This window comes from Ranitomeya variabilis, chromosome 5, assembly GCF_051348905.1.
Source record: "Ranitomeya variabilis isolate aRanVar5 chromosome 5, aRanVar5.hap1, whole genome shotgun sequence".
In the NCBI taxonomy this organism is placed as follows: Eukaryota; Metazoa; Chordata; class Amphibia; order Anura; family Dendrobatidae; genus Ranitomeya; species Ranitomeya variabilis.
In genome coordinates, this window is record NC_135236.1 from 474,283,407 (window position 1) to 474,296,804 (window position 13,398).

Consider the following 13,398-nt stretch of genomic DNA (forward strand, 5'->3'; position numbering starts at 1 on the left):
TTCTTTATTTCACCACCAGGTTACCATTGGTAGTGCATGTTCCCTGGTCTATTAAAATACCTACTTGGTGCCATCTTCTGCACCACATGACCGGAGTTGTGACTGGCCAGATCACTCCAGTGTTTGAGGTTCGGAGCGGAAGTCACTTCTCAATGTAAGAGACTGAGAACAAGGCTTTCAGAGACTTAAATTAAGAGCGATAGGGACAATTAGCAGTCACTTCCAGACACTCATGGCTGCAGTCACAAGATGGTGGAGAAGGACCAGAGCAGAGCCGGAGGCAAAGGAAGATGGCCACTGGTAAATATTTGAATACACATAGGGAAAATACATAAATAATACTTATCCAGTGATTAAATAAAATAAACCTGGAGTAGTACTTTAAAGCAAATCCATAAAGCAATTGCAGTAACAACTTTCACTTCTCATCTAGATATTAATATAACAATGTATTCTCGCATGTATCTCAGGAACAACAGACATGTAATGAATTGTGTTTAAAGACGAACAGTAACTTGCTTTAGAGCAAGTTACTAGCACACCTGTGTATTACACAGCAACCTTCTAATCCTAATTTCAATGAGAACTGTGGAATGCTTCAGTTATTGGTGGCAATGCATGGAGAATGATCACTTGCTGCAGATTACAACTGATCAATAGGGTCCCCGTGATCAATTTCTTGTCAGGGAACCTTTAAACAAAGTGGAAAATGGCGACACATCAGCTCACAGTGGCCAGGTCTCGTGGAGGGCAGCTTAAGATCTGTCGGCGGCTGCTTCTATAGTATATGGAGCTTCGTTTTCTGAACGGGGCTCCATACACTGGATGAAGAAGACAGGGAACATTGTGAGACCTCCATTTGGATTGCTGTAGACCGGTGTGGATTTTTTTTTTTATCTTAACAAATGGATGAAAGAGGGACATTGTCGGGGAGTGATTTTTTCAAGTAAAGGGATTTTGTGTGTGTGTTTATTTCTTTCGACTACTGCATTAGTAATGGGGGTGTCTGACTGACGCCTCTCCATTAGTAACCCATAGGCTGACATTAACCCCACTACCTCGATTGCCAACTCACCAAGGAAATCGGGAAGAACCGAGGCTAAGCACCAGAATTGGAGCATCTAATGGATGTGCCATTTCTGGGGCGGCTAAGGGGTGGTCTAATTAGGCAGTGAAATCACTAATATCTATGACTTTTCCCAGCTTATTAATATAAGCTCCCCAGCTGTCTGCTTTGCCTTAGCTGGTTATTAAAAATATGGGGACCCAATTAATTTTTTAGGGTCCCCACAATTTAAAAAAAAGGCAAAGCAAACAGCTGGTTGCCGATATTAATAGGCTGGGAAGATCAATGGATATTGTCCTTTCTCAGCATAATAAGACCAGCTCAAAGATTCTTGCTTTCCTTTGGCTGGCTTTTAAATAGGGGGGGACCCCATGTCATTTTTTTCATTTATTTATTAACAAGCACAGTAAACGACACACACAAGGCACTGCTCCCTTCCCCCACTGGCAACACTTGACGTTTGCTTAGTATCCGCTTCAGAAATGCACTGAATGATCTGTAATAGATGGATCAGTGTGCATAGACTGCCATTGTTCTCAGCAGCACAGGTCCTCTTTACCTTGAGTGACACACTGCCAAGAATGATAATCTTTATTCAAGTCAAAAGATTATTTCACCTGAGGAACAAACATTTTGCTTGCTCATTGGGTAATCATCAGCCTGCTTAAAAGGCATCATTATCGTGAAACGAGCTTTCCTAGTAACCAATGGTGTAACTTGATGTTTGCAGACCTCAATGCAAAATCTCCAACAAGGCCCCAAATATCACAAATCTTTAATAGTAATAGTGTTTTCATATGAGTAAAAAAGACCTTTAGAGGCCCCTAGACTCCAGGGTCCAGGTGAGATTGCAGACCCTGCACCTATTATAGTTATACCCAAGCTAGAAAATCTCATTCACAACAATCTTGCAAAGTAAATGGATATTAATCTTGTCCCATAAATTAATGCATTTAAAGGGTTTTTCCAATATACTGATATTGATGATCTACCCTTTTTCCGAAACCTCATCAATCATCTGCCAGCAGCTTTGGCAGAGACCGGAAGTAAACAGTGTGACAAAGTGGAACACCACCGCTTCTTCACTGTTCAGTGGCGCTCCTGTGTACTGCAGATTTATTTCTATTAATTTGCTAGTCTGTGGTACCCAGGAACTGGCACTAAACACTGTGGCAGAGGGGAGATGTTCCACTCTGTAAACTGTCTACATTTGGCTGCTGCCAGAGATGTTAGCAGCTGATTGTTGGGCATGCCAGATGGCGGACCTCACCAATCTGATATTCATAACCTGTCCTAAAGATAGAATATAAAGGAACGCAGCACTACAAGTTGTAATTATAACATAGAGTCTCTTATTAGAAAGCAATCCCAGTTAAACATACATTGATGCTTCCGTCTGTCACCACAGACCTTCTTCAGACAATGGATTGCAACGTGTAAATACATATTGAACTAGCACAGTACAGCGGTATTGCGGCTGGTGAGAAGCACTGCTGGCATATGTCTTGTTAAATGATTTTAAGGGTATGTGCACACGTTGCGGATTTCCTGCGGATCCGCAACGTTTTTTGCAGTGCAGAAACGCTGCAGATCCGCAAGTGATTTACAGTACAATGTAAAGCAATGGTAACACAAAAATGCTGTGCTAATGGTGCAGAAAATTCCGTGCGGAAACGCTGCGGATTAAAAGAAGTAGTGTGTCACTTCTTTTTTGCGGATCTGCAGCGTTTTTGTACCCATTCCATTATAGAAATCCGCAGGGGTAAAAAGCGCAGTAACTCCACAGCAAATCCACAGCAAATCCGCACAAAAAACGCGTCAAATCCGCACCTGCGTTTTCTGCCAAGAGATGCAGAATCCGCACCAGAAATTCCTAAGCCTAATCCGCAACGTGTTCACATACCCTAAAACCAACTTTGAAAATTACAGCTACTATATTTTGCTGAGAAACTTACAAGTACTGTTTTCTTGGCTTCAGAGGTCCATTGCAGAATTTCTCTTTATTGTCTTGTAGCATGCAAGTATTGTCAGCCCCGATGACATATACTTCCTGTTTGCTGGAGAAACGGTTTGTTCCATCTGGACATGATGGATTTGGAAAACCGTCATTTGTAAAATATGGTCTTGGTTTTTGGAAATAAGCTTCGTGCCACTTGGTGATATTCCCATCATGTTGAGCTGCAATGCATAGCACAGGAATGCGAAATGAATTCATTAAATAAATAACCCAATGTACCAAGAGAATATAGTTAAATATCTTACAGAACTAGGTTACTAACACTGGGACGCATTTGACACGTGTTAAAGCAGTTTACAGCTTTGTCTCCTAAGTGAGAAAACCACTTTGGTGGTCCTTGTGCTCTTTTATGGGCCGAATGCCAAATGATAAAACTCTTACGATATATCCAATATTCTAGAAACAAAATGAATAAGAAAGATTCCAATAAAGAGAACACACGTGTTCAATATTTCTAATACCACATTTTATTGGTATTAATTTTCTTATTTTTTTTCACCTTCATGAGTTACTCGTACTCTTTATAATATTTGCTGAGGCAATGCAGTTTCCTTATTTCTCATGTTTATTACTTTACATTGTATAGTTACCCAATTCTTCCTAGGAATTAGGATGTGCTGACTATGGTAATAAATTAAGAAAAAAGGGAATAATAGCAGAGAATATTAAAGGGGAGTCTTGCAGGATAGAAACTGATTTCAAAGTAATCATATATCCTTGTAGGGAACTCTACACTAAGGGCTTATGCCCACATCAGTATTTGATCAGTATTTTTGCATCAGTGATTGTGTGCAAAACCAGGAGTGGAAATAACAGAGAAAAACTATAAATGAGAGATTAATAATAATAATAATAATCTCTTTATTTATATAGGGCCAACATATTCCGCAGCGCTTTACAGACATCATCATGGCTGTCCCCGAAGGGGCCCACAATCTAAATTCCCTATCAGTATGTCTTTAGATTGACACCTGTTCTGCATTTTGGAGACACACCTGTTTTTTTTGCAAACAGCTCTTTCTAGGGCTAACTGCCACATACATATGAACGCTCCCGGCTGGCATGGAGAGCAGTCAAATCATCCGGATCTTCGTGGGACAAATAGGGATTATCTTCTCTTCGGAGAGGTGAGGAACATAGTTGTTTATTATTTTATAGTTGTTTATTATTTTTACATTTTATAGGTGACATGAGCATCGGAGGATTATCTTCATGTCAGACGGATGAGGAATATGGTGGTTTATCGTTTTCTGTCTTTTACAGGTGAAATGGCATCAATGGTGAGTAAAGGTGAGTATAACATTGTTTTTTTTTTCTTTTATTTCAAATAAAGGAGTCAGTGTCTTTAGTTCAATTAAATGACTTTATTCTGGCTGTGTCTTCTTTACAAGCTGACATCAACTCCAATTCTATTATCCCACTTGTGACTGCATCAGGACAAGTGGGAAGAGCTGGGAAAATCAGATGCACAGTTTCTGGGGTGGCTGCGGGCTGCTATTTTTAGGCTGGGGGGGGGGGGGGCAAAATCCATGGGCCATTATCAGTCTGAGAATACCTGCACCAGCTGTCTGCTTTAGCTTGGCTGGTTGTCAAAAACAGGGGGTACCCCACACCTTTTTTTGAACTAGTTTTTTAAAATAATTTAAAAATCTTGTGTGGGACCCCTCTATTCTTGATAAAGCTGACAGCTGGGGGTTGCATCCCACAGCTGTTGGTTTTGCCTGCAATGGTTACCAAGAACATAAGAGACTGACAATAACATTTTTATTCATCAGATAGCATGGGGCCCACAGCTTTTTGACCTGATACCGCTGATTAGAGCCCACATAAACTGAACTTTTCTAAACGTTTGGCTGAACCCTCAGAATCCAAACATCACATGTTCATGCATCACTAACAGTAACTTTTTGATAAATTAATTTACATCAATGTGGCTTTTACAGATGTATTAGACAAATTTATGATATAAGACTTTTTTAAAAAGTCACAAAATTTGGTGCAACCATATTCCAGTCCCCACCGGGAGTGATTTTACAGTTTGTTCATCAGTTATTTTGGATCATTTTTTGGGACATTTTGCGGAACCTGTAACTTTTCTGCTATAAAGTCACAAAACCAGTTAAAGTTTAAAAAAATGGCAATTTTGGGCTTTTCACAAAATTCATGAATCCCATGCACCATTGTAATGTCTTTGACGCAAGAAACATCTGCAAAGACCACAAGTCTGAAAAGAAAAGTGACTTAAAAAGAAACACAAATTATATTGGGGTTGTCCAGATTTGGGTAAAATTCTTCAGTGATTCTGTAAGTGCAGACTTCTGAATCCTTACAGCATGCCCACCTTACACTGTCGGAATTCTCCAGTATTGCTGGATATAGCGAGTGATCAGGTGAATGCTATTATGCAATTTGCATAAATGCGATCACTTACTGACTAGATGTGCTCACCTCACTCAATACAAGTGGATTAAGTGAGGCCAAGCAAATCTAGTGGCTATAAGTATGCGAATGGAATACATGCGGTAATGTGACCATCAGCTCACGCAGGTAAAACTGGAGAATGCTGACAGCGTGTGGTGTACGTGCTGCAAAAGTCTCATAGAGTGACTGCATATGTTCATCCCAAGCCTGGACAAGCCCAGTAATGTTTTTTTCCGGATGCAGGAAACCATCTGTACATCTGTACTGCAGCTTGGCCTCATCCTTCTGCTGTTGGGTAAGGGCCCTAGGGATTGCAAAACTACTAATCACATAATAATGGTCTATCCCAAGGATAGGTAATAATTGTAAATTACTGATGAATGATAAGATGCTCCTTTCCAAAAAGTGGCTGCACAGTCAGAAATTTAGAATATAATATGTTTCGTGATATAATAATATATCAAGATTTTTTTGTTGTTCTTGCAAATTGTTCGGCTGAATTTCCATTTAGAAGTTATCAATAAGCAGGTAGGATACCGTTTGACAATATTGTTTTTATTCTGTAGCAAAGAGAGGGAGGCTAGGGTTAAATCCTAGGTTCTGATTAGATCATCTGGCTAACCCTGCATATAACAAGGCTAAGGCCGGGGTCACACTTGCAACTGCAATGCAAGAAACTCGCGCAAGTCTCTTGCCTCAATACCCAGCACTGCCGCCGGCGGTTCGGACTGGAGCGTTCAGCTGCATAGAAATACATGGAGCCGCACACTCCGGTCTCGAGTGTCGGCGGCAGTGTCGGGTATTGATGCAAGTTTCTCGCTTTGCAGTTGCAAGTGTGACACTGGCCTAACTGTTCTCCTTAGGCCTCCTTCACACTTCCATGTCTCCGGTATGTGTGATGACAGTTTTCATACGTACCAGAGACACTTACGCACATAGACCCATTCATTTCTGCGCACATCCGTATATCATCAGTGTGACACCTGAGAAAAAGCGCTACAGTTCGTGTTGCTCCCAGGTGCCGGGTGCTGAAGATAGCTTGGATCACTGTCCCTTGGTGTCCCTGAGATGAGCGTGATCAGAGGCGACAATGATGGACGTTGTATTCAGCACCCGCTGTGTACATCATGTGTAAAATAAATAATTAAATAAAAGAAGTGGTGTGGGCAATGCGTAATTCTAATAACCAGCAGAGCTGGGAGCTGATGTTACCAATCTGGAAAAGAAATTAATCTGGGAAAAAAATTAAAATAATAACAAGCCATATTCCACACCTGCCTGACGACAATCCATTTGTCCCATGAAGAAGTCCAGCTCTGCTACTTTTGGATTTCATGGCTGAGCAGTGGGATGATGTGACGGCTAAGGCCGTCACTAGCGTTGTTTGCAATTTGTCGCAATGCGTCGTTTAGGAGAAAAAACGCATCCTGCAAAGTTGTCTGCAGGATGTGTTTTTTCCCCATAGACTAACATTACCGACACATTGCGACGTATCGCCACACGTCGCAACCATCGTGCGACGGTTGTGTTGTGGCGGACCGTTGGCACAAAAAAACATTACATGTAATGTTTTTTTGCGCGTCGTGTTCGCCATTTTTGACAGCGCATGCGCGGCCGAAACTCCGCCCCCTCCTCCCCGGACCTTACAATGGAGCAGCGGAAGTGTCGTAAGACTGCTTCCGCTGCCCACGTCGGGCATTATTTTCACAACGCGCGTCGGCACGTCGGGCCGATGCATAGCGACGGCCCCATGCCGACACTAGTGTGAAAGCAGCCTAAGCCTTGAATCCGGGACACACTGGGCTGAGCTTAGGACGCACCTTCAGTGACGAGCGGTAACGTCATAGAGGCTACCGCCGGTGTAACAGGTCAAGCATCAGGGACCTTATTTTCAAGTGTATTACCAATTTTTAGTGAAAAAAAATGAAAATGATGTCTGGTATTTAATGCATTTATATAGATGGCTAAGAATGCAATGTATTTAGAATATTGAACATAAAAAATCTTGGCCTTAAACGTGTGATTAAAATGTCTTATCTTAAAAAAATATTCATACAGATAGTATTTGGAGAATAAAAGGTTTTACACTGATTATATGAAAGATATACATTTTATATAATAAAATAATATTTAAAAATTTTAACTATTTAGTGTCACAAAATAAAGGAGAAATTTAATTATGATGCAAAATAGCAAGTTAGCTTCAAACGTTTGAGGTATGTCCTTTGTCTCTCCAGTTTATAGTCATTTTGGGAAAAAAAAATCTCTAGAGACTCAGGTTCTCAATTACAGTTTGTCTCAAAGCCATGACCTGAATACCTCGGTAGTGGTACAAAGGTTAAGTTTAAGTTTATAGAGATTAGCAATTTTATGCCTGTTTCTTAATTGCTCGGGGATTGTGCCATGAACTAGCACAAGCACTGGTACGTGATATGTCCACATATACTGAGTTAATGAACACTATGTTTGATGCTCTTTAACATCACATGAAAAAAATGCCATCCTTTACTATGCGAGTGATCATTAAAATGAGATCAGAGCTTTTATCCTGCTAACATGCCTGACAGCTTAATCTGAAATTTGCCACAGTCCTGCAATCAGGGGAGAGCACACCTAAGCCTTGGTGCCTAAGAGGACCCAGAAGACCCTCTGACACATAAAAAGAATCCAGTATTGGAAGTGAAGGTGTTTGATAGGTTGTGGCTGTTATATATATATTATTCAGTCTGCAACATTATTATAAAAAAAGAGTATCAAATAATTTCTAAAAGGGAATCTGTCACCAGTTTTTCGTTACACATCTGAGAGTAGCATTAAATAGGGGCAGAGGCCCTGATTCCAGCGATGTCACTTTACTGAGCTGCTTGCTGCAGTTCTGTTTTCTCTTCTGCAGATTTATCAGTTCTCTGAACGCTGAGCTCTGTATAACTCCGCCCATACCACTGTTTGGCAGCTTACTATGTACAATGTGCATAGGCAGAAAGCTGCCAATCAGTGGTGGGAGTGGTTACATAGCGCTCGTGAATATGGCAGACTACCAGGCAACACAATTACTAGTCCTCTAATGATAATCTCAAAACAAAATTACAGTAAGCAGCCCAGTAAGTGACACATCTCTGGAATCAGAGTCTCTGACTCTATATTATGCTACTCTAAGATTAGAAGACAAAACCTGGTGAAAGATTCCCTTTAATGGAATAACTACTTTAGTTATTGCACTTTAGTTCTTTTTCTTTCTAATTTTTCAAGGCTCATAAGTTTTCTATTTTTCTGTTTACACAGCCATATGATGGCTTATTTTTTTGAAACTTGCATAGTTCTTTTTATTGAAGTGCCGAAAAAAAATCAGAAATGTAATGAAAAAAATAATCAAAATTAACATATCCACTGTTCACATTGTATCTGGAAAGAGGATATTCAAATATTAAAAAATGAAACTTCTTTAAAACAGTGTCAGTTCTGCAGCATCTAGGGACACGGGGTCAGGGGGTTTGAGAACAGAGAGAATCATTTGGCAAGCAAATAAAACCAAATTGCAGAACTGGAAAGAAACCTAATCCAATCTCTCAAGACTTGGATTAAAACAAATAGTGTTTCAATCAACTTGGCACTAGAAAGGTCAAGGTTCCTAGCATTCAATGTGTCTGCAAATTTGATAGTAATTATGATAAGAAATACCAGGTCATCAGTGGGACATTAGAGGTAATTACAAAATGATTGTGAAGCAGAAAATTGCCAGCATCTATAAGGAATTTTGGTAATACTGAATCTCATGCACCACAGTGCTATAAAGAAGTAAAGGAAATTTGCCATTTGCAGCTTTTGTCAGGACTAGCGAGACTGAAAAACAGTGGAAATAAAGAAATACAGCAGTGATGGATAATTCAGGTGTGAAACGATCCTCTAATATGTTCTTTTCCTATGAGTATTAGAGATGAGAGGATCTTTCCAAACTGGAATTCACCACCTTAGCCTAATTTTTGCCTAAAATTTGATTCACGACAAATAAATTTGTGCAAATCTCAATACTGTAAAACTTGTAACTACAAGGAAAATACATACGGGGGAGAGGAGAGAGAGAATCTTGCTGACCATAAGAGGTTAAACTCTACAGCAGTGTTCCCCAACTCCGATCTTCAAGAGCCACCAACAGGTCATGTTTTCAGGATTTCCTTAGTATTGCCCAGGTGATGCAATTATTACCTTGACTACTAAGGGAATCCTTAAAACATGACCTGTTGGTGGCTGTTGGGGAACACTGCTTTACAGAAAAGTGAGAGAAAGGACACCACTGACGATAAGAGCTTACACTCAATAAGAGCGAGAGCGAGAGAGAGAGGACCCTGCTGACTATAAGAGCTTACATTCTACAAGAGAAAAATACTTTACTAGTGACTCTGAAGATTGAAAATGACTCTGCTGTACAAACTGTGCTCCACTGGGAATCAGTGATCATTGATGGCCCGAGTACTGTCCACTGGAGATGGACGGACCCCTGGATGTTCGGGTCTGGATGATTTGGCCGAACAGTTAAAGAAAGTTCGGATTCGGGTACCAGAACAGTATGCGGACCGAACCTGGATCCCATTCACTTGAATGGGGGGCCCGAACATCCAGTGTTTGCCACGCTATCATATGCATGACAGTGCGGCAAACACTGTTTCTGATCAGCAGTAAAATCATTACTGTCAGTCAGACAGCCGCGGTTCCTACTCAGTCAAATGACAGCGTGAGCCTGCAGCTGTGATTGGAGGTAAAATTTTACCTCTGATCACTGGCTTTGGCTGATGGGACAACTGCTCCCATCAGCCTGCGCCTGCTGCCGCTAATAACAGCGAGAGCAGAAACGGCTGATGGGAGTATTCAGGGCTAGGCATATAACATAGAACATACGTTTAGTTTACACCCTTTGTTGAAAAAGGGCTAAGGACCCTTAATCTGGGATGACACATTAATTTTTTGCGACCATTTTTTATAGTTGTTACGTAGCTTTATGACCAAAACCAGGACTGAATCCAAAAATGTGGTAAGAATAGCGAGACAGAAAAATGTTAAAAACTGCTTAAAACTGCATGTGTGATTCCAGCTGTAACAGAATTTTGAAAAGTTTCTAATTTTAATGTGCTTAATAAGGGGGTGTGAAGTTGATCCCACTCTCAGAGCTCTACAGAAAACAATGGATGCCACATGAGTTAAATGGAAACGATGCAATGCATCAAACTCCAGCAGTTAAAAGAGTGAAATATTGAAGTGCTTTAATAACCAATACAACTTTTTTTTACAATTGCTCAATAAATAATAATTCTTTAGGTTTTACATTATATATTTACATGTATGAATAGACTTTGCACTGAGATGTGTTACTAAACTGTCAATGAGGGTAGAGATATCGATGTACAATGAAAAGACAACATAGCTTGTAGTTTCACTGAAAAGCACAGTACACATTAACTAAAGAATCGTTTCTACTACATGCCCATTCTATTGATATCCAATACACTACAAAGTCTACACCGATTCACTAGAAAAGCATAATAAAGGCGTACACCTGTATCAGTGCATGGCAGATAAGTAGATGCACGTGCAGACTGAAAATGCCTTTGAAAACATTTTAGCCACATTTTGGAATTTTATGTGTTTGGCATAGCAGTTTTAGTATTGGCACTCTGTATATTTCACACTGCAGCATTTGATTATTTACATCTGCCATTGTGAGCTAGCAGCTGGTGACATCTGGAGCACATGAGCTCCAAATATCCAACATCTGCCAAATTTCTATAAAGCAAAGAAAGGAAAACACTCTGCAAAAATTGCAAGCACAAAACTTTCTTTTTACGGCAGAAACATAATCAATGTCAGGATTTTGTCCGCATGAAATATATTTTGAAAACAATGAGTTTGTTGAAGAATACTTCCGTACCTCCGATTTCTGAAACAAGAATCTGAATTTTTTTAATTGGCCCGTTGACATCACTGAAGTAGCATACTGGCATTTTAATGGTAATTGTGGTCGAGGTAGCCATAACACTCCCGCTTGAATCATAAATAGGCACCGGTTTCATTACAGGACGAGGTGGTTCTGTACAAAGGAAACAAAAAATGCAAAAAGAAAACATTCATATAATATTTCAATATGTAAAAGTCCAAGTGATTAGAAAAGCAACATAACAAAATTACAATAAGTAAGATGCATTATCAAGATTAACAAAGTGTAGTGAAGAATTAATATAGTGATATTTCTTGAAGACATTTATTGGTAACTATTTTTCTATGTGGTTTTTGGATATCTCATAGGGAAAACCCAAAGAGCAATGCCTGAAAAATTGACAACAACTTTATTCTCAGTGCTACATACCTGACTTGGTGGTCTTTGGAGAATGGGGTCGAGAAACTATGTTTCAGTTGAGAAGCCAAAAACTGCTGTAGTTTGGATATTTAATAGAATCCAGTAAGGTATTAATTAGTGATGAGTAGTGTTGAGCATTCCGATACCGCAAGTATCGGGTATCGGCCGATGCTTGCGGGTATTGAAATTCCGATACCGAGATCCGATACTTTTGTGGTATCGGGTATCAGTATCGAAACAACATTAATGTGTAAAAGAAAGAATTAAAATAAAAAATATTGCTATACTCACCTCTCCGACGCAGCCTGGACCTCACCGAGGGAACCGGCAGCGTTCTTTTCTTAAAATGCGCGCTTTTCCTTCCTTCCATGACGTCACGGCTTCTGATTGGTCGCGTGCCGCCCATGTGGCCGCGACGCGACCAATCACAGCAAGCCGTGACGTAATTTTCAGGTCCTTCTAGGCATTCAGTATTTTAAAATTACGTTCCGGCGTTGTGATTGGTCGCGTCGCGGTCACATGGGCGACGCGACCAATCACAAGCCGTGATGTCACGGGAGGCAGGAGACGCGCGCATTTTAAAATGCGCGCGTGTCCAGCCTCCCGTGACGTCACGGCTTGTGATTGGTCGCGTCGCCCATGTGACCGCGACGCGACCAATCACAACGCCGGAACGTAATTTTAAAATCCTGAAGGACGTGAAATTACGTCACGGCTTGCTGTGATTGGTCGCGTCGCGGCCACATGGGCGACGCGACCAATCACAAGCCGGGACGTCACGGGAGGCAGGACACGCGCGCATTTTAAAATGCGCGCGTGTCCAGCCTCCCGTGACGTCACGGCTTGTGATTGGTTGCGTCGCCCATGTGACCGCGACGCGACCAATCACAACGCCGGAACGTAATTTTAAAATCCTGAAGGACCTGAAATTACGTCACGGCTTGCTGTGATTGGTTGCGTCGCGGCCACATGGGCGACGCGACCAATCACAAGCCGTGACGTCACGGGAGGCTGGACACACGCGCATTTTAAAATGCGCGTGTCTCCTGCCTCCCGTGACGTCACGGCTTGTGATTGGTCGCGTCGCCCATGTGACCGCGACGCGACCAATCACAACGCCAGAACGTAATTTTAAAATCCTGAAGGACCTGAAATTACGTCACGGCTTGCTGTGATTGGTCGCGTCGCGGCCACATGGGCGGCGCGCGACCAATCACAAGCCGGGACTTCATGTAAGGAAGTTAAAGCGCGAATTTTAAGCTAACAACGCTGCCGGTTCCCTCGCTGAAGTCCAGGCTGCGTCGGAGAGGTGAGTATAGCAATATTTTTTATTTTAATTCTTTATTTTACACATTAATATGGTTCCCAGGGCCTGAAGGAGAGTTTCCTCTCCTTCAGACCCTGGGAACCATCAGGAATACCGTCCGATACATGAGTCCCATTGACTTGTATTGGTATCGGGTATCGGTATCGGATTGGATCCGATACTTTGCCGGTATCGGCCGATACTTTCCGATACCGATACTTTCAAGTATCGGACGGTATCGC

At 41.3% G+C, this 13,398-nt stretch overlaps 1 protein-coding gene across 1 annotated transcript in view; it reads right to left on the reverse strand.

Moving 5' to 3' along the window:
• Window positions 1-13,398, reverse strand: part of PTPRQ (protein tyrosine phosphatase receptor type Q) — a 677,639-nt gene that overhangs the window by 79,712 nt on the left and 584,529 nt on the right. The window contains exons 38-39 of the mRNA XM_077265498.1: window positions 11,425-11,583; window positions 3,022-3,244 (exon numbers count right to left, since the gene is read on the reverse strand). Of these exons, the coding sequence (XP_077121613.1) occupies window positions 3,022-3,244; window positions 11,425-11,583 (382 nt within the window). The remainder of the gene's footprint in view (window positions 1-3,021; window positions 3,245-11,424; window positions 11,584-13,398) is intronic.